At 40.0% G+C, this 22,939-nt stretch overlaps 1 protein-coding gene across 2 annotated transcripts in view; it reads left to right on the top strand.

Moving 5' to 3' along the window:
- GRM8 (glutamate metabotropic receptor 8) overlaps positions 1–22,939 on the top strand; it is a 481,798-nt gene that overhangs the window by 417,746 nt on the left and 41,113 nt on the right. For both annotated transcript variants that reach the window (XM_038385376.2, XM_043495863.1), the window contains exon 9: positions 149–1,084. In XM_038385376.2, coding sequence (XP_038241304.1) covers positions 149–1,084 — 936 coding nt within the window. The remainder of the gene's footprint in view (positions 1–148; positions 1,085–22,939) is intronic.

Here is a 22,939-nt window from a genome sequence, read left to right as displayed (position 1 = left end):
TCAATATAAGGGAAAGAAACAGGTTTCTTATTATGGTAAACTGTATTTGTACTGTCAGCACACCATGATTTATGACAAACCTGTGGCCAGGATTAGGATATTATAAATGAAGGAAAATGGAAGGCTCATTAATTTTTTATACCCATAGGTAGAAGACATGCAGTGGGCTAACAGAGATCATACCCATCCAGCATCTGTTTGCAGCCTGCCCTGTAAACCTGGGGAAAGAAAGAAAACAGTAAAAGGAGTCCCTTGCTGTTGGCACTGTGAACGCTGTGAAGGGTACCATTACCAAGTGGATGAGCTCACCTGTGAACTGTGCCCATTTAATAAGCGACCAAATGCCAACCGCACAGATTGCCAGCTTATCCCAATAATCAAACTGGAGTGGCATTCTCCCTGGGCCATCGTGCCCGTGTTCATAGCTATTCTCGGAATTATTGCAACCACCTTTGTCATCGTGACATTTGTCCGCTATAATGACACACCCATCGTCAGAGCATCTGGCCGCGAACTCAGCTACGTGCTATTGACTGGGATTTTTCTCTGTTACTCTATCACTTTTTTAGTGATCGCCGCTCCAGACACAGTGATCTGCTCATTTCGACGGCTCTTTTTAGGACTTGGCATGTGCTTCAGTTACTCTGCCTTGCTCACAAAAACTAATAGAATCCACAGAATATTTGAGCAAGGTAAAAAATCTGTCACAGCTCCAAAGTTTATTAGCCCAGCTTCCCAGTTGGTGATCACTTTCAGCCTCATATCCATGCAGCTTCTTGGAGTCTTCATCTGGTTTGCTGTTGATCCACCACATATCGTAGTAGACTATGGGGAGCAGAGGACACTTGATCCTGAAAATGCCAGGGGAGTTCTCAAATGTGACATTTCTGATCTTTCTCTCATTTGTTCCCTTGGATACAGTATTCTCTTGATGGTCACATGCACTGTGTATGCTATTAAAACAAGAGGGGTTCCAGAGACCTTCAATGAAGCAAAACCCATTGGATTTACTATGTACACCACCTGCATAATTTGGTTAGCTTTTATTCCAATCTTTTTTGGTACTGCGCAGTCCACAGAGAAGGTAAGTGACAATAAAATTAAGAATCAAATGTTAACCTGCCTTTTTCATTACAATATTTGTAACATTACATTAATTCAGTCTTATAAATTACTAATTCTGAATGTGAACACAAATTGCTAGAAGATTAAGAAATGGAAGGTAATGGCATGTGTCTTTGGAAAGGTACATTTCCCTTGTTACATTGTAACAAGATCTGGGATCTGACTATGACATAACTGCCATAATAACTTGGTCATTTTCTGGATATATCTTTTCCTTAAGTGACTGCTTCCACTAATGGGCATTACTATCCTTTCATGATGCTCCAGTCTGTTATACAAAATGCTATAAATGTTTGCTGCCTAGCACAGAACTGATGTAAATAGATATATTTCAAAACTCCACCAAGGTCTACTTACACTTGTCAAAAATAATGAAGAAGAATGTTTGGGTAGAATGAAAGTCATTACCTTTACCTGTCAGTCACACATACAAATAAATAAATAAATAAATACAAACATGGGGAGAAAAATACCCAGTAAATTGAATATTTATCTCGTTTAAAACTTTACATAAGGGCTCAGTTAATTAATTAATAGCTCCTTGAGGAAATTACAGGTTTCAGAGTAGCAGCTGTGTTAGTGAGCTGTAGCTCACGAAAGCTTATGCTCAAATAAATTTGTTAGTCTCTAAGGTGCCACAAGTACTCCTTTTCTTTTTGAGGAAATTAGGCTCATGAAAATGAGCTCTTTTGATGAGAGATTCAGTCTAACATGTTCAAAGGTCAGTTCTTCTTTGTTCAGTTGACAAGATCCTTTTGTAATATCAGTCAGCGAGAACCATATACAATATCTCAGACATTTAACTCTCTCTCTCTTGCTTCTAATGGGAAGACAGAGACATATGTCAGCTATATGAGTTTGTCTCCAGCTGACATTGGGAAAGATGGCAAATCTGCTAGGAAAGAGTAATAAAACACAGATCAATTGCCAAGACGGTTTGGAAAATCTTGAAAAGCAGAAGTGTATGGTATGAATCCCTGAACCAGAGCCTCCCCCTACTCCCATTCCTAATGGGTGATTTTTTTATAAAATAATTTTTAAATTATCCAAAATCTTTTTTCAGAAAATGGACTACAGAATCTATCCCCATCAATGTATATGCAAAACAGCCAAATGCTGTCGGCTGGCATAACCCCCTTGGCTTCAAAATTCAAAAGTGGTAATGTGTGACTAAATAAAACACCTGCTGATTCAGGCATAAAAGCTTTCAGGGGGAGCAGAGCTTATTAGTATGATCTTTTTCATTTCCATAGATCAATGTGGTTTTCACCCAGGTTTCTTAAAAAAAAAAAAAAAGCATTAAGCACGCTCACTGTTGAATAGGTCAGGCTGCCCCAAAGCCAAGATCTGTGACCTGTCATGACTTGCATAGCCTTGTTCAGAATGAAAGGCCATTAATATTTTATGGAGAATTAAGCCCTATGGTAGTGGCACAGCATAGGTGCAGTAAGTAAAGCTGAAGAATTCTGACACTTATAATTGGAACAGGGAAATACTTTTAGCTGATAATCGTATGTGTGAACAGAGTTTAAATACTGATGCTTTTATGTATAGGTTTGTCAGTAAAGACTTGTGTGGCTAGGGATGCAATACTTATTATTTGAAAGAGAATGTTTTACCATTCAGGGCATGCTGAGTTTAGCAAGGCATGATATTTGTGACTAAACACATGTATTTCTGGATAATGGAAAATACTGTTTGGCCGGTGGTTCCGCAATGACTTTTAATTTACACAATAGGTTCTCATTTATTTGACGCAAGAGATGACACACTCTCCACTTCTAAAGAAGAGAATAATAAACCCCTCTGTTTGGTTTCTTATGTGAACTCCCAAAGTGGTCAAATGAACATAACTAAATCTCCTGGTTCTGGCACTAAACTCTGTTATTTAGTTGTTCCTTTTTAAAAAATGATCAGTTATTCTTGTTATTCATATAATGACTTTCAGGAGGGAAAAACAAATTAAAATGTTAATACAGTAGTTTTGCAATTCAAATAATTCTTTCAGCCCTTCTGCTTTTTGTTGTAAATAAAAACATGTTTCCACACTGAGCCTTATGGACATCATCACAATAGCTCAAGCATGCATGCAATTAAATAGTTTCTCTAAATGGGACAAAAATGTAATGACTAGTGCTCACATACATAATAAGTCTCTGAATATACTCAGGCAAAGTTACTTGTAGTTTTCTCAGTTAATATAGAACTTCTAAAGACTCATGTTTTAAAGAAAGATAATACACTATAAAATCTGGTAATTGGAATTGCTTTTTGTACACCTATTTTTATCTGATAAGGAAATGATGGGATAAATTAAATGAAGTGGTGGTTTCTGAGATGCTCATCACCCTGGACCTTATCTGCAGTTGATTTTAGAGCCCTTATATTATTTGGCTATATGGCCTGAGCTTGTTCAAAGGGAATCTAGCTATAAATTGGGGATTTTAAAGGCAGAATAAGAGCAAGGGTTGCATCCTTGAAATGCTGAAGGGAATAAAATTGAGCAAGGCAGTCTTTATATCCCAAATCTATTCCCAACTGGTATTTTACAGCATCTGTATCTCTAGACATGTTCCTATTATTAATAATAATAAATCATAATAATAAATAGTTAAAACATCTCTGAAAGTGTTCTGGGGCACTGTCAGGACTGGGGCGTGAGCAGGAATCAGGGCATAGTGGCCTGAGCAGGAGTTGGAGCTGGAGTCAGAAGTCAGGAATTGATGTCAAGGGTCAGAACCAGTTAACCTGGAGTGAGGCAAGACAGGCAAGGCTGGGTCCAAGACTGAAACAGGCCCAGAGTAGGGCTGGGGGCAAGCAGACACAGGAGCTCTTACAGTCATGGGATACACTTTGAGCAGTCACTGTGGTGATATTGATGGTGGTGTTTCTATGGGGATTAAGAGCCGGTCTGCTGACTTTTCCAGCCAATCAGGTGGTGTAGCAATTCAGGCAGCCTACTACAGGCCAGCTGCACTGGGGCAGGTTGCCGAGAGACTGGCTCTGCTGCAAGCCCTGCTTCCTGATGGGCACTTCTTTGTCCCCTAAATGTTACTGATACCCACAACAAGCAGCAGAAACCAATATATTTTCTGGAAAGATCATATACACATGTACAATTGCCTATTCCAAGAACTAATGAGCACACAATTTAGGTAGAAAATGTTTTAGTATCTCCTGTTGTTCTTGCACTCCCAAGATATTTATACTGATAAACAGAGAGACAAGGTAATTTAAACAGCTTGCTATTTGAAACTAACAGAAGGCCTGATCCAAAGTCAATTAATGTATGGAAAGATGTGCATTGACTTTCATAGTATTTGAAGAAATCCTAGAAGATGCAAGAGTCCAGTGAGATTTTGGATAGGATGAAGCTGAGTTTGAATGTACAACTATTACAAAAACTTTGGACCCTGACCAATTAAGTCAACAATTAAGCACTGATGTTAATAGGACTCAAACACATGCCGAAAGTTAAGAATGTGGTTAAGTGTTTTGCTGAATAGGGTAGACTGCTGCATCAGTGCCTTAATGAACAAGATGCTGGATTGGACTTTAGACATATAAAAGGGGCACTGGAGATTGAGGAAAAGGAAAGGTTTATGTGGGTATTCAAGATTATAATTACTAGGCCAAATCCTCAGCTGGTGGAAATTAGCGTGACTTCACTGAAGTCAATAGGGCTAGGCTGATTACCCCAGCTCACGTTCTGGCCCAACGTATGTAGCTTGTTATTAATAGTCCCATTATGATCGTTTTTCTACTCACCTTCCAGTTATTTGTAATTATGTAGGTGTAAAAATAAAACATAGTTGGGAGGATTTAGAAACATATGAGAAAAAAAGTAAATTTAAAGTAGTAAATAAACAAAGTACAAAAAAATCTTCTGAACCTCCCTTCATCCTAGTCTGATGGTTTTTATAAATTTCCAGACACTTCAGTTATCTTGAATCTCAACCAGCAGAATATCAAACCAACATACATGCCTAAGAAGGCCATTCTTCTGATTATTATTTCTGTAGCATTTCATTTTGTGGTTGTTGCTACTAGCGGGATTTAAAGATGTAGACGAGAACGGTATGCAGGTTTTGTTCATCAGCAGATTCCATCATCAGCCTAAGTGTAGGAGCAAAAAAGGGCAATGACTCTGCTGAGTATTGTTGGACTGATTTTCTCTTTCGTTATTTTGTCACTTCATGATTATGCTGTTGTCTTCCACTATAAAAAAAAGGAAACCTACTAAGAGCATTGAAAGGTATTTCAAAGCTATATTGGGATAATGGGAAAAAATTGACCTCAAGACATAAAACACTATATACTTAACACTGAAGTAAATGTCACTGAGGTGCTTGAAGTGGAAAGTGGCAAAACTGTACAACATAGCATTCCAGCCTGCATATCCTTTGACCTCACATTTGCATGTCAGAGTGTTAAAGTACTGGGATTTTCTGAAATAGAGATCTCTTAAAATGTCATGATGGTTGGAATGCTGTAGAATAAAAAGTGAAGTTGGCTGAATGATTAAAACGGATGTTTTATGAACCACTGGGTAAAATTACGTTACAACGGCAGACTGCATAAGAATTGGCAGAGGATAAATGACTGTCTAAAATACATCTCTATTCGATGAAAAGATCTACTTAATTTCCTTGTATTACTTGTTTTACAAGTTTTGACAGGTGGATGAATCAAGTTCATTCAGATAATGAAGATATCATTTATTATATTAGCCTAGTACTTTTCTGTTTTGAGTGAATATACGAATACTCGTTTTCCATTTTGCAAAAGAAAGGAGGCTGAACTTTTTGATAAAGAAAAAGGACCGACAGAAAACATTAAGTCATTCTCCTCCCTTCCTGTTCTTCCCCCCACTCTGGAAGCAGTGAAATAGCCGAAAGCGGTAATTTAAAGAGACAGGAACATTTCAGCATATTTCCAAACTATGCCTACAACTTTGATCTTTTCTCCAACAAGTGGAGTAAAAGCAAATTAAAAAGTATAGCATAAACAGATCATATGAGTGTGCCCATACATCATTATTCTTACAGCTTTACTAGTCCCACAGTTCTTAAGCTGTTGTACATAGACTCAAGGTGATTGATGGAGCAATAGCTGGGAGTGTGTAGAGAACTTGCTGGTCACATGACATGGCTCTCCTATTTGTTACCAACTGTTAAGTCACTTAAAAGAAGATAAAAATACATCTGATCATTTCATAATACTAATTGTCCATGCAAACTGTTGCTGTACTTGTAATAAGGATATTATTCAATTTCCAGCGGGAGGAAGAGGCAACCCAGGAGACTATCTGTTAAAATATGGTCCAAACAATAAAAAAGCTTGAAAATTCTGGTGCAGGTAAATTCCCTCTGCCCACCCTACATTTCTGGAGATGTTGGTCAAATTTTTTTCTTCTAATTTTTATTTCACTTACGATGAATTCAAAATGATTTGAAGGTGACATTAAGAAAACAAAATGTTTGATAATGCTTCAGACTTTGTTAATGAACCAGCCTGCACTGAGAGTTTTCTTCATCTCAAAGTATCATCCCCCTAGTTCAGACGATATTCAGAGATGTGTCTCTGAAGGTTGTCCATCGTATACACATCACAGCACCAAAGAAAGAAAGCAGACCTTGAGAAAGGGAACTCATCATGTTAACATTTATTTCATCTTGTTCATAATGTCTGTATTGAGTTTAATTGAATCCTTCGCTCCAGTGTAACAAACCGAATAAGAATTCAGCTAACGGAGATGAACACTTTTTTGGTGGACCCAACAGCGTACAGTGCTGGGATGTGCACACTTAGCAGACTGTGGGATTGATATTCCTCTCACTTTCACTATTTTTGCTCCAGTTGAACTCAGCTGATTTCAGTGGCATTACTCTTGATTTGCACCAGTATAAGTGAGAAGAGAATCAGGTCCTAAGTTTTTTTGTTGTTCCAAAAAGTCTTTTATTAATTAAATTAATCCTTCAGTTTTAAACTTTTTCTAGTAATCTCAAATAAATCATGACATTTGATATCTTCAGAGGGCTGAGCAAGGGACCATGTGTTTTTTATGATGTTCCGGGAGCAGAATGGGAACTACGGTCTGACTCAGAATCTAGGCTCCATGAGCTCTTTGGGGGAAGTACCCTGCTCCAGGCCTATACCTGGAGCAGCACACTTCCCACTACGTGTCAGACAGTGAAGCTCCCCTGTGCAGTTGTGGATCGGAGCCACTTCTGTCCGCATGTTCAACTAGTGAATGCAGAAGTACTGCCAGGCTATTATCCCTTTCTCTCACACCCACAATCCAGATAACCAGTGAAAGACAGTAAGGGAGTGCTTATGCTCCATATGAATTTGGAACCGTTAAGTTTGCACCTGCAGTGTCCACAGTGGGAATTACAGCATGGAACTTTGGTGTGCACTGCTGTTCACACACTCTTCGTCCAAACTGTGGCGCGTAGACATATCCGTAGTGGGATGTATATGGGGTGCATAGGCCATGTGCTGGTCCTCTGCATAGGCAAGAATTTCACCCTATCTGCATACACTCGAGGCCCTGATTCCTGTGCAGTATATATTGTTCCTTTCACTGTGCTCTTTAAATGAATGGTGTGGTTTTCTTCAAGTCTTTGTTGATCAAAAGTGTGGAATTCACCCCAAATGACATCTTTTTGTCTTAGGCACCAGCTTCTCAGGTGTCTGCAGATAGCTTCTGAGAAAGCAGGGCTATTGGGGCAGCTTGAGGCTTGAGAAATTTTGTCTGTCAGAGGTGTTTAAAACATCCCCACCCCCAAAAGACAAAAGTTTTGCCGATGACAAGCAATGCTGTGGACATCTCCACCCTCATTTTATCTCTTCATAAGAGGGCTCCAAGGAAAGTATGAAAAAATAAGCTTCATTGAGCCCAGCTACACTTTTTTTTTTGTTTCTTGGAGGGTTGCCATGGATTGGAACTACAGCCACTTGGCCATTTAAAGGCACAGACTCTTTTTTCTCTAATAACAGAGAAAAGAGTCTGTCTATTTTGACCACAATAGTGTAATGAGAAGTGTAAAATAGAAAAAAATATATTCAGTGGTAGCAATTTAATAGTAACTATATTACTGAACATAATTTTGTATTTTAATAGTAAATAGTAAGCCCACACAGTGAGAGTGTAAATCAGATTTCTTTCATTATCTGACTCTCAATATTACCATCTTTATAATGAATGTGAGATGTAATTTTAATGCCTAATATGCTCCATAACAGACTATAATATTTGACTAAATTTGTAAAATCTGGATAAAATACAGTATTGCCATTACCCAATGAAGCTCCAAGGATATATCTTGTATTTGAATTGGCTTCCTGCTTTAGCTCTTGCAGCTTCTTGAACATATAAACGGGGATGAATAGAAATTCTCAAATAATCAAACTGCACAATATTGACAAAATCTAGGTAGGCTAGTTCAGTGTTACAAAGCATATATAGAATTAGCGTTCTTAAGGGGTGGATAAAAATAAAAAATAACCTGAATCTCCATGCAAAATTCAGACAAAAGCTTTCTTTAATGTTTGAACCTTTTTCTCTTTTGCATTTTTTTACATGTGCTTCTCTAGTTATGACCAAAGTAAAAATAGTATGATGCCACAAGAAAGGCTATTTCTGTTCTATTTCCAACTCAGCAAGAACTAAGAAGTACCAGGAATCTCACAAGAAAGGCTGTTCCAGCAAGATTTCCATCCTGATTTCTACACAATAGTTTCTTTTAGGTTTGCCAATTACTACTGCTAAAGCCATATTTTCAGGACAAAAAGCTGTTAACAGGATTAAAAGTGGCGCAAAATAAACCTATTCTTATCAAGACAAAGAAGAATATGAAAGAACATAGTGCATATAGGCCAAATCTTAAATCTACGCCTAAACATGACTGGGGGGAAGAGAATCCTTCCCTCAGGCAATGAAGTAGCTTTGCAGAACACTCTACACAGGCGTGAGACAATGCATGAAGTGCAACATCCTGCTTTAGTCCCAACACGCTTCCTCTAAGGGAGAGCTGGAGGATTTACATGAACATGAACACTGCCCAACAGGGAGCCTCTGTGGAGATGGGCTCTGTGCTATGTTGCTGGATACAAACTCACACCTCCACACATATCTAGTGCTCACCTCACATAACAGAACTGCATGGCTTCGACTACCAAGAGTTGGGGCCTGGATTTGCCCTTTAATCCATTTTCTTGACCTTGATACACACTTTACCAGGATCACCTTGACATTGATCAGTGCACACATTGAGGCTAGGCTTGCCAATGAGCAAGGGAAACCCACATTTACTAAACTGTTAAAATTGCTGAAGATCCTTCTCAGATGCAGTGTGCAAGGAGGGCGTGTTTGTCATGCCAAGACCACTGGAGCACAAAGTGATTGAAAATGAAAAGTGAGGTGTACTGTCTGGACCATAGCCTGCCATTACTTTTTATGCAAAACTATCAGTGGCTTTGTTGGCCCTTCTGCTCAGAATAATGATAGATTACAGAAACACCTGTCGCAGCCAACACTGTTGTGCAGCTAGACAGAATGTTATTACAATGGTTAAAGTTTTTACAAACCACTCAAGACTAAGCAGTGATCTAGTTGTTACTGTAAAAAAACATTTCATTCATATATGTTGCCACAAAATGTTCATCTATACTTTCAACAACTTTTGACTTTGTTTCGCACTTCACTCAGGCTATGTCTACACTACACAGCTTTTAGTGACATGGCTGTGCTGCTACAGCCGTGCTGCTAAAAGGTGTGCAGTGTAGTCGTTGTTTGTCAGCAAGAGAGAGCTCTCCTACTGACAAAAAACTTCCACCCCCAACAAGCAGCATTAGTGTTATCGGCAGGAGAGCACTCCTGCCAACAGAGTGCTGTTCACACCGTCTCTGTGAGGGACGTGTTTGTACCATATATTTCCTTTAAAGTTGAACTGCTGAAGTGATGATGTAGAAATAGAAATCTTACACATGCAATGCAAGGTACAATATGGTCAGATAAAACTCAATATAATGGGCTTACATCCTCCAAAATGCTTTGTCTTATACCTTTTTGAATTGTTATGATAAGCTTTCACTTTGCAACAAAAGTCATCCAACTTCATAAAAGTTTCCAGATTTCCTAATTACAGATTAAGTTGCTATTTTCTCTGCACTGTCCTTGCAGTCAGGGAGACTTGTCAACTCTCTTCCTCCCAAATTTCAAAGCCCTGATCCATGCTCTCATTACCCCTCACCTCAGTTACTCTAATATCCTCCTCTCATCTCCAGTCCACTTCATTTATAGTTTATCCAAAATACCACCATTAATTAATCTTCCTCTGCTGTTGTCCTAACCATGTCAGCCAATGGCTTCCACATCTTTCCCCTTCATATCCAAACACCTAATCCTTTAAAACCTTTAAAACTTTACATGCACTGCCTACAATCCAGCTCTTCTTTCATCCTACTTTCCCTCATGGACCCTATGCTCTGCTCATTGTTCTCTTCTTAATGTTCCTTTTATTCCCAACTCCCACTCCTAACTTCATGCCTAGTCTTATGCTGTTGTTAAAACAATTTCTATTCCTTCCATCTACTATCATCACCATCATCACGTCATAGCAAATCCCATAGGCAAATCAAATGCCACCCAGATCAGTGTGTGACAAGTTGCTTAAGGTTGTTTAATTGTATATTCAGCTTGTGTCCATCATTGGCAATCTTGTTGAACCACTTAAGATTTTGGCATGCCACTGATCACTTAGCACCCATCATTTCAATGGTCAAATCTATCCAAGACCCACTTCTTTTTGTTTAGCCTTTCATGGTTGACAGACTATGAGTGAAATCCTGGCCCCAGTGAAGCCAATGGAAATTTTAACATTGACGTAGGTCACTGCCCTATCTCTTCCTACCAGTGCCATGAATCCTTTCATTGTTTGCAAAACATCCATCCCATTTAGATTACAAGCTGTTTGAGGCAAGGATCTATCTAAATTATGTGCTAGCATTTTGCACAACAATGGCACTATACTAGTAACAAATAATAATGAAAAGTTTGAATTTGTTGTTGTATTTTTCATTGTTTATCTAGCATGAAAGTAAAAATCCAAGCGCTTGAATCTGATTTAACTAAACTTTACCAATAGCTGCTTTGCAGAATATTCTACCATAGTTTTGCATGTTTCCAATAAATACACTGCAACCTTTTGTAGTTCTGCTCACAACTAGTATACTATAACTAGTATACTTGAGAAAAGAAGAAATAAAATAAAAATTACTCTCCAGGCAGGTTTGGTCTCCTAAACATCCCTACTAGTAAAGAGTACTAAATGTGTCCTATCCTTAAAATATAGAATTTCCTACATCTCTCCAGTTTACAAATGGAGGGCAGCCAAAACCTCTGTTTGAGATGGGAGACACACAAAAGTAGGAAAGCCAGTTTCATGGTACGCTCCCTATTCCTTCTCTTAGATCCTATGGCAACCCCTTCATAAGAGGTCCAGGGGAAACCATATCTGCATGTTGGGATAGGGTGGCAAGAGGCAAGTCTTGGGGAATGGCTGTTCTTTGGGCCATGCTTTCCCTTTACACACATGCTGCCAAGAAACATTGACTCTTGTGGTGCTTGTATGGGTTTCCTCTTTGGACTCTGGAACACCTCTTCTGGGCAGTATAGTCAGGTAAGCCACCTGTGGTATGGCTCCCGATGGAGCTGACATATCTCGCTGCTGTAGGGAGCCAGAGACTCTCTATAGCAATGCAGGGTCTAAGGGCAGAGTGGATGGCCCATACCACTGGTGGATCTCCCAGGAGCACCATGGTTTAAAAGGAGCTGCATGTTGGGGGGGGCAAACTAGCCTTTCCTGTATGATGAAAGATAGAGGAGGAAATTCACATAGTTTCTACTCCAGTCTGTGGGAATCACCAGTACTGAAGAGCATGGGGGGATATTCTTAGTGCTTCAAGAGAGCTGCGGTAAGTGGAGATTAGCTATGTGCAAAGATAGATCAGCTACTGCAGCATATAAGACAAAAGTTAATAAATGCAGAGTTTTATGTAGATTTTATCACACAGAATACACTAATACTATATGGAAAATGCTAATCTTACTGTTTAACTATGAGCCTAAATAATAATTTCTATCTATTGTGCATGCCTGAAATAAAAGCTTTTATAACTAAAATTTTAGTTATAAATTGGGGACGCATCAATTAGAAGTAACGGAAGAGGAGAAGGACCTTGGAATATTGGTTGATCATAGGATGACTATGAGCTGCCAATGTGATATGGCTGTGAAAAAAGCTAATGCGGTTTTGGGATGCATCAGGAGAGGCATTTCCAGTAGGGATAAGGAGGTTTTAGTACCGTTATACAAGGCACTGGTGAGACCTCACCTAGAATACTGTGTGCAGTTCTGGTCTCCCATGTTTAAAAAGGATGAATTCAAGCTGGAGCAGGTACAGAGAAGGGCTACTAGGATGATCCGAGGAATGGAAAACTTGTCTTATGAAAGGAGACTTAAGGAGCTTGGCTTGTTTAGCCTAACTAAAAGAAGGTTGAGGGGAGATATGATTGCTCTCTATAAATATATCAGAGGGATAAATACAGGAGAGGGAGAGGAATTATTTCAGCTCAGCACCAATGTGGACACAAGAACAAATGGGTATAAACTGGCCACCAGGAAGTTTAGACTTGAAAACAGATGAAGGTTTTTAACCATCAGAGGAGTGAAGTTTTGGAATAGCCTTCCAAGGGAAGCAGTGGGGGCAAAAGATCTATCTGGTTTTAAGATGCTACTTGATAAGTTTATGGAGGAGATGATATGATGGGATAATGGGATTTTGGTAAGTAATTGATCTTTAAATATTCAGGGTAAATAGGCCAAATCCCCTGAGATGGGATATTAGATGGATGGGATCTGAGTTACCCAGGAAAGAATTTTCTGTAGTATGTGGCTGGTGAATCTTGCCCATATGCTCAGGGTTTAGCTGATCGCCATATTTGGGGTTGGGAAGGAATTTTCCTCCAGGGCAGATTGGAGAGGCCCTGGAGGTTTTTCGCCTTCCTCTGTAGCATGGGGCATGGTTGACTTGAGGGAGGCTTCTCTGCTCCTTGAAGTCTTTAAACCATGATTTAAGGACTTCAATAGCTCAGACATGGGTGAGGTTTTTCATAGGAGTGGGTGGGTGAGATTCTATGGCCTGCTCTGTGCAGGAGGTCAGACTAGATGATCAGAATGGTCCCTTCTGACCTTAGTATCTATGAATCTATGAATCTATAAAATTATACTAGACTTTTTATCTATACAGTGGAAATTATAAATTCAGCCTTATTAATTATGCTACCTGAATCTACCTGAATACTAAAGTGAGCTCTTTGGGGTCTCTTTGCCCATGGATGCACTCACACACACAGAGAATAGATGCCTATGACTGCAAAATGAAACACTGGACACCTCTCCAACACATGTAATGCCTAAAAGTCAATGCCAAGACCTATTTTTACAGCACTTGGCACTAGCATGCTGTTTAAAATGACAGTGTGTAAGCAAGTAAGTTAGATCTAGCCTGTCAGGTTAGCTAGCAGCTATGCATTTCAGTGCACCAGTGTTCTTCTTTCTCCTCGAGCCTTCCCATCCCCCCGCTTGTCAGCCCTGCTAAGCAATACTCTTTTCCTCCTACAAAACCATCCATTTGGGTGAAGAATATTTTCACAGAGGACCCATGGTCAATGCCTTATTGCCTTCTTGTTGAAATTGCTTTTCATCCATGTTTCAATTTATATACAATTTTTTTGTTTTTCAGAGCCTTTAATTTATTTTGGAGAACGAGTGCACTTTTTGTCTTCAGAGATTTTAGATGTGACAATCTGTTTTTATATTCATGTTATAGGACTATGCATTTTGCACTCAGCAGTTTTTGAAGAAAAATACATGAGTAAAAAAAAGATAACGTCACTTCTGAAAAGACTAAAATACTTATTTTTATCATAGAGAATTAAAGGACCGCTACAGTGCAAGGATGTTTCTAAGCCAAATCTTGCAGTTCTTAGTTTTTTTCCTCAGGCAAAGCACCCATAATTATACTGTATTAAAATAATGCAATTGTCTGCAGCTAGCTAGTCATGTCTGGTTATTTTCAGATGAATATGCAGATGACTACCAGGGAGTGCAGTTCCTTCACAGAGCAAGAAGAATAGGAGATGACAGGGTTGGCTGCATCAACTGGCAGGAAGTTTTAAACCCCGAGCGCCGACTCTGCAGCTCCCATTGGCTGGGAACTGCAGCCAATGGGAGCTGCGGGGACAGTGGCTGCAGGCAGGGGTAGTGCATGGACCCCCTTGGGCCCCCCCTCAGGGTCTGCAGGGACATGCTGGCTGTGGAGCCAGGGCTGGCAGGGGGCCTGCCTTAGCCCCACTGTGCCGCCGACTGGGAGCCGCCTGAGGTAAATGCTGCCCATCCAGAGCCTGCACCTGTCACCCCCTCCTGTACCCCAACCCCCTGCCCCAGCCCAGAGCCCCCTCCCATACTCCAAACCCCTTGACCCCAACCCAGAGCCTGCACTCTAACCCTCTGCTCCAGCCTGGTTAAAGTGAGTGAGGGTAGGGGACAGCGAGCGACAGAGGGAGGGGGGATGGAGTGAGCAGGATGGGGCCTTGGGGAAGGAGTGGGGCATGGGGCTGGGCAAGGGAGTTTGGGTTTGTGTGATTAGACAGTTGGCAACCCTAACGGGGCAAGTCCTGAGCGGGAGATGGTTTTGTGGGATGAGAACAGGAACAGAAGGCATGGAAAGGAGCTAGTGGCTTCAGTTTTGTTAAGGCCAGAAGGATAGAGATTCACAATGCTAATTTTCACTTTTTTTTAAAAAAAATTGTGATTAGAATGAAATCCGATGAACTCATTTCTCACTATGTGGGGCCTCTGTGGAGGCACACCCTTATGGAAAACTTCTAGTCAATTGAATACAATATCTAATTAAAACAGATAATTTTTTATAGGTGATTTGGACTATCCTGGGGAATTTAATACAGGATGCTAGCCCTGCTATAGAATTCTATAGGACAGGTTATAACACCTGTGGAAAGGATCTCATTCCCTATTAAGGTGTATAGGATTTTATAGTAATTTCTATAGAGCTCTTTTAAATATATCTAGAATTCTAAGTTTCATCTCTATTATAGATACTTTAGGACATTTTGATAAGGGAAGAGATTTTCATCGGCAACATGCCTCCCCATGTAATTGGTTTCAGGGGCATAACAAGACCCCAGAGGACCTGGTTGCAAAAATAGGTTAGGGGCCCCCTTCTTGATTCCAAAATCTAAAATTTTGCTTCCTTTCACCATCTTGGAAAATCAGAATATATCCATCTTATCCAGACCTACACAAACATGATATGCAGGCTCTGTCTATACATTTTTGCAGGCTATCTACACATGTAGCTCCAGAACCCTGCAGTATTGATCTCAAGTTGGTCATTCTGTATGCGAGACATAGATATGTGTGATGTCGTCAAAGCACCCATACTCACAACGTAACTAACATTTTTCCAGTAAAAGTTAGCTAACTGAAAATCTGCACAACAGCAATTATGAGATTTTACATATTAGTAATAAATACACATATTGTACCAACATAAAACATGCATAACTCAGTGTTTATATGCCAAACTTTAAACCAAGTAGCAAGGCACATCCAGAGTACACATGTCGTTAGTCAAAAAGTCCAAGGGCTTGAGCCTTCATGGTGATACTGCAGTTTCAAGTTGGTGCATCTCTAATGGACCTAAATGGACCTACAGCTGTAAAAGGAAGTAATGCAATGGGGAATCAAGCCTCAAATCTTTATAACTGAACCCATAATTTTGCTATGGAAAAATTTGCAATTTGTTTTGCATTTGCAAAACCGCATTTGTTTTGCATTCACCAGTCATGAGCCTGGGCACCAAATGCAAACAAGTGTTGTCACAAATAGACAGACCATTCTTGAAAATGTGGTCTCTGTGTCTCAGAAACCAAACACAGGATTCCATACTGCCATGAAAATAAAACAAAGCAGAACAAAAACCTCTTAAAAGAACTCCATCGTCAGCACTTTTCAAAGATCACGATATCTCGTCCATTTTATGTTACTTAGGTCTTGTCTACATGAACAATTAGATTGTGGCAAGCTGGTGTGTGAATCTACCCTACGTTAGCCTGACATGGGTTAACAGTTTGCTGGAGAGCTTTGATCTTAGAAACAGGACTTGATTAAAAGCACATTAGCGGACTGCTAGTGTGCACCAGCAAGGTGCACCCAAACAGTTAGTGTGCAGCAGGCTAATGTGGGCTCAATTCACACCGAAGCTTACTGTGAACTAAATGCTTGGGTAGACAAGCCCTAAATCAGGCACTTATGGTATGTCTGCTTCCGTAACATAGAAATGTTACCTGAGCTAGATAAAAAGCCAGTCCTCAGCACCATCTGTTACATTTAAGTACCACTAAGACATACATGCTGTTCAAATAAGGTTTGATCCTACCCCATATGGGGCAAGATTCACGGGTATGCTCCAGCTATTTTTGAGTCACTCCATAAACTCAATTTACCTGGCTGATCAGACAATGGTTTTCTATTGTCAAAATGTTGCATAGGAACTAGAGTGCTCTAGTGAATCTAGCCTGATTAGGAGAAACATATTCTAACAAACAAAAGAGATTAATTCTGACTGGGGCCACTCCCCCGGCCTTATCCTCCACCCCCCAGAATTGGGAACCCACCCTCCCATTGGCCCCCCCAAACCCTCTCCAAGCCTCCTCCACCCCCAGGGCTGGGCACCCACTCCCCACCTTCCCCCTGCAGCCCTTTCCCAGCCTCCTCCACCCCCAAGGGCTGGGCACTTACTCCCCATCCACAACCCTCCCACTGGAGCTGCTCAGCTCAATTGCAACAGGACCCAGGCACCCCCACCCTGCACTCAGCATCCCCAAATGCCCTCCTTCCCCGAAGCCCCCAACAGTTGTAGAGTTAGGGGCATGCTCTCCTTGTGCACCTGGAAACTCTGGGAGGCACTGATTGTGGAGAAACACTCAGAATCTGGCCAGGGTTGGCTATAGTTCTTTTCCCCACAAAAGAGATTTGCCCAGCCCTACTACTTGCTGTCAGAAGTTACAACTTTGCCACAACCCCACATGCTACAAGTACAAGCTATTAGCAGGGCAGTTTGCTTTGTAAAACATGGCTGTAATTTAAAGCAGATGACCTTAGAATGTGAATATAATTATTTTTGATTTCCAGATTGACCCAGCCTATAATATGAGGCTGGGTGGTTTCACTTCTATAAATTCTGTGCAAGGGGAGAGTGCAGCATTCAAGTGGGTTAGCTTTTTTACTAGGATTTCATTCAGGGCCTCTCTTTTTTCCTCTCTTACAATCCTCCTCCAAGGCCATTGTGCGTATTCTATTCTCCAGATGAGCTAAAGGAGAGACAACCAGCCTCTGGTTACAGTCAGTAGTGAGTGTTGACCCATGACTAAAATGTAGCAAACACATAAGATCAGCGCAGGTCCTTCCCCTGGAGAGAAAGGCTGTCAGCACTGCAATTATCCCTGCCTTTGCATCCTGGAGACACTTTAGCAAGTATTATGATACTACTGTTTATCTCATTCATTTCACACCACGTTTCACTAATCATCTTTGCAACAGGCTTGTGGACATGCTGCAGGATCAGTAGCAACACATTTCTTTGTTTTATGGAGAGAGAGAGAGAGAGAGAGCAGTCTCGCTATTGCTAAGAATGGAGCCAGCTTACTGTTACAAGCTGGACATTGACCTTCCACTCCTCTGTCTTCACCAAAACTGACTGAGATTGTCTGAAAATTACAAGGTGTACTCCTCTAGCAGAGGTGATTGTCTGAAAACCTATGGGATAATAGGACAAGCTGTTTGTGAGATAAGACCAATGAAACAGTCTGAAGAATGAATGGTTTCAGAGTAGCAGCCGTGTTAGTCTGTATCCGCAAAAAGAAAAGGAGTATTTGTGGCACTTTAGAGACTAACAAATTTATTTGAGCATAAGCTTTTGTCACTCACTTCCCTTCATTGGTGAGCTGAGCTGTAGCTCATGAAAGCTTGTGCTCAAATAAATTTGTTAGTTTCTAAGGTACCACAAGTTTCTAAGGTACTCCTTTTCTTTTTGAAGAATGAATGTTATCTCTTCTTAAATTACACCTCTTTCTAAGAAGGATCTAACCCTTCTTTAGAGTTTCTGCTAAACAGGGACAGCTCCAAAATTCACTGCTGGCTCCGTAGGAGACTTGCCATAGCAGAGGCTGGTGAGGTGATGCATAGATTAATTGCATCCTTTGACATCCAACAACACCTATTATTTGGGCTACCTGTATCCTTGTAGCAATACAGTATCCTTGTATGCCTCTATTGCCAAGCAGTTAAGACTTTGTCAGCCAGAGTCCAGGACTATAGAAAGATAAAAAATACGGGGCCAGATTCTCAGCTAGAGTAAATCGTGGTAGTTCAGGAGCTGGCCTTCATTGTTGTAGAGTGAAATATGTTTTTTTGTGCACCCAGGGTCTGAGTATGCTGCTGCTGCAATAATCCTTGATCCTGACAGCTGAGGAATGAGAGACTGAGCTCAAATTCTTAATTCTAATGCCCATCATAATAACATTTTATACTGCTGCTAAAACACTGGGTAGGCCCCCAAAACAGTGTTATGTCATTTGAGAATTATACAAAAAAATGAACTCCCTGTCCCACTTGATGAGAATTCAGCATAATTCAAAGAGGGATTGTATTTAAATTAATAGCAATATCAGTTCATATTTTTTAATGCTAGTGCAAATTTTGGAAGGGATATAAAACATCATGCTTCAGACCTTAATGCACTCTTTAGAATATTAGTGATCAGGATGAAAACTTCCCCATCAGCCTACTGTGGGGTTTCTTGCATCTTCCTCTGAAGAGTCCAGCACTGCCCATGGTCAGAGACAGCACACGGGATTAGATGGACCATGTGTCTGATCCAATTTGACATTTCCTATGCTGATACATTCCTAAACATTTTAAGGACAAAATATTTTATGTTTTTTTTTCCCCCAGAAGAAACAGCAGCCGTTAAAAATAAATTGGTCTGGGTACTGTAATATTTTTTTCTCTTATGTCTCTGGCCTCTCCCTCTTCATAGTGTGGCATTCCTAGGATCTACCTCCAAGGCAATTTTCTTTCAGTTCTTGAGCTTCTGAGACTGTCTTTTGATGTGCAACTTGTAAATTTGTGCACCATCTGTTTTTTCCATTTATTCTGTATGTGAGAGATCTGGTCATTTATTCTGTGTGAAAGATAAAGTGCTTCAAAAATCCCTCGTTAAGTGTCGCTGGTTATAACAAGAAAGGTGTTTCTCTGTGTATAGTGGTTGTCCCTGAAGGTTTTAAATACATTTGTATTCATGCAGCTAAGTAAATCTGCATCTGTAATCCTGCTGTGATATTCCACTTGCATACCAACAGTGTACTTCTTAAAGAGAAATACTGCAAGTTTGTGTCTTGATTTCTCCTCATTACCAAGTTCTTTTCATCTGATAATGCAAGTCACGATGTTTAATACCTTCTAAGTGCATAAAGTCTGACTTTTCATCCTAATAGAGGCTTTTGCATTTCACACAGTTAGTGAGATTCCCTAATTTGACATAATTGTTAAGGCATCAGCCGTTTACAGAATAGCTCTTCACGTAGATGAGTCTACTTGTGTATAGTTCTGTTCTGAACTACTCCTTTCTCCTCTTCCTGTCCTTTTAAATGAGGAGAAAGCACCGCTGTTATTACTAATGAGCTGCCTAGTTGCAAGTTTGGAAGTAAAGACTGCAGAAGGAAAAGATTGTCCTTCCTCTTGTCTTTCTTTTGAACACTCCTGTGAAGTGGCATGGCACTCAGCACATGGTTGGTCTGAATTTATATTGGATAATATAAATTCAGACGATTAGTGGAAACATAATGATACTGCACCAACAATTACACTGAGTTCCATAACATAGCTCACAGAGCAATTTGGGACTTGTTTTGAAATGTAATTTATGAGCATTATTACTGAGCCTGAATAGATTGTATCATAGTGATGATACTTCCACTAAAACTCAGTGTAGTTTGCATGTGATTTTTTTCTTTTAAAATTGAAGCACTTTTAACTTGAGTTCATGGGCCATTGTTCAATTTTGTTTTTAATACATTGAGAATGTCCTCCAAACAAATCAGAGTAAAGAGATGGTAGTTTTCCCAAAAAACAACAAAACACTTGTAAATTACTTTCCATCTATACTTTAGTTGAAAAGCTAATATAGGAATATTACATGTGTGTGGGAGGTGGGGGACTGTGTGTTGTATACATAATTACGAATTATCTCATATTTGTATTATGGTAGAACTTAGAGGCCATAACCAAAACTGGAGCCCTGTTGTGCTAGGCACTGGGCAAACACATAGTAAGAGATGGTCCTGGCTGAAAAGAATTTCCAGTCTAAATAGAAAAGACAGGCAAATGATGGGAATGGAAACAGAGGCAGAAAGAGTAGAAAAGACTTGTTTCTTTGGGGCTACAAAGTAGAATGGCTTCAACAGAAGAGATTGAGAATACCCTACTGCAAAACACCCAGTGGCCTAGTGGTTAAGGTAGTCCTGGGGAAAGTCGGAGATGTGAGTTCAAGTCTATGCTCCCCATTAGCAGAGGGGTAGATTGAAAGGGTCTTTCACATCCTGGGCAAGTGCTCTGCTCACTGGGGTAAAGGTGATATGGGGAGCAGCAACTCCTCCCCCTGTTTTGTGTGGGGCCCAATCTGTTAGATGGCATCTGAGAATTGGGCCCTGAAGGTGAGATAGGAGAAGGAAAGCCTAGTTTGAGGAGCGTGCTACATTTTAGGAATAGGATAGATAGCCTGGGTTTTCAGGAGTGTGGTGGCTGTGTGCATGTCCACTAGCAGACTTTTAGGCACCTAAGAAGCTTTATCAATTGAAACTTGGATGCCAAATGGACTTTAGGCACCTACAGGATTAGGCAGTTGCTGAATGGGGATTTTGAAGTTCTACATTTTTGGCACTAAAATGGCAGATAGACACCTAAATCCCTGTGGATCTAATCCTTAGAATATGTTGTTATTATGATCACAAAAAATAATGGGGAATGATGTTCCAACCTAATAGTTTGATTTTTATTGAAATTTTTGCCAGTTTAACTTGCCATGAAACATCGCTGGCCTGATGTATTTCAACATGGATGTTTCTGCATTTTACTGATGCAACTCCTAACAACATTTTTTACGTTGGCAAATTTAAAAAAATAAATCAGTTCCAGCAGCGCAGTGAGAAACAAGAAAACAAAGTTCAATAGCATGGTAAAATGTTGATTTAAGAAAATGCTGTCAGGCCAGTTTCGTCCCTGGTATAGTATCAGTATAATAACACTAATTCCACAATCCCTCAAAATGCCACACTCATACACTAGCAATGAAAGAGGATTCATAATCAAAAGACAGAGGAAAACAGCTCCAATATGAGCATAACACCCAGGACACACATGCTGTTACTTTGAGCCAAAATGCTAGTTCCAACACTTTCCTCCACTTTCATTCGCTCTTCCCTCACTCTACTTTGCATTCCACTTGTGCATAAATGCTCCTTTCTCTCACTTTTGGCCAGTGTCTGGAAGGATACTGCAGAGCAAGAATGCAGCAACCTAGGTATCTGGCAAGCTACTAGTACACAAGAACTTATATATGCTGGCCACTTCTCTTCCAATATACTTCAGTGTCTTTGTCTTCGGTAGAAGGAACTGGCCCAGCAACAGTAGTAAGAACAAATTCAGGCATCTGAAACAACCCCTTTAAAACAAAATATCAACTACAACAAACCCAATGTAAGATTCATAGATTCCAAGGCCATAAAGGACCATTGTGATCATCTAGTCTGACCTCCTGTGTAACAAAGACCATAGAACTTCCACAAAATAATTCCTAGAAAAACATTTTTTGTAATAATATCCAATCTTGTTTTAAAAATTGAGAGTGATGAAGAATTCTCAACAACCCTTGATAAATTGGTCCAGTAGTTAATTATTTGTACTGTTAAAATGTATGCCTTATTTCCAGTCTGAATTAGTCTAGATTCAACTTCCAGCCATTGGATAGTTTTATACCTTTTTCTGCTAGATTGAAGAGCCCATTGTTAAATATTTGTTCTCTGTGTAGATATTTATAGATTGTAATCAAATCGCCCATTAACCTTCTCTCTGTTAAACTATAGTCTATCGCTATAAGCCATGTTTTTTATTCCTTTAATCATTCTCATGGCTCTTCTCTGAACTCTCCCCAATCTATCAACCTCCTTCTTGAATTGTGGACACCAGAACTGGACACAGTATTTCAGCAGTGGCCACACCAATGCCAAATATAGAGGTAAATTAACCTCTCTATTCTTACTCAAGATTCCTCTATTTATGCATCCCAGGATTGCATTAACTCTTTTAGCCACAGGATCCCACTGGTAGCTCATGTTCATCTAATTATCCACTATGACCCCCAACTGTTTTTCAGTCCCTGCTTCCCATGGATGGAGTCTCCATCCTGTAAGTATGGCCTACATTCTTCATTCCAGATTATATACATTTACATTTAGCCATATTAAAAGTGCATATTGTTTGTTTGCACCCAGTTTATCAAGCAATCCAGATTGATCAGTGACATGTCCCCTTCATTATTTACCACTCCCCCAATTTTTGTATCACCTGCAAACTTTATCAGTGATTATTTTGTTTTCTTCTTTGATA

The sequence above is a fragment of the Dermochelys coriacea genome, chromosome 1 (genome assembly GCF_009764565.3).
Source record: "Dermochelys coriacea isolate rDerCor1 chromosome 1, rDerCor1.pri.v4, whole genome shotgun sequence".
Taxonomy (NCBI): Eukaryota; Metazoa; Chordata; order Testudines; family Dermochelyidae; genus Dermochelys; species Dermochelys coriacea.
This window is presented reverse-complemented; position numbering and strand designations above follow the sequence as displayed.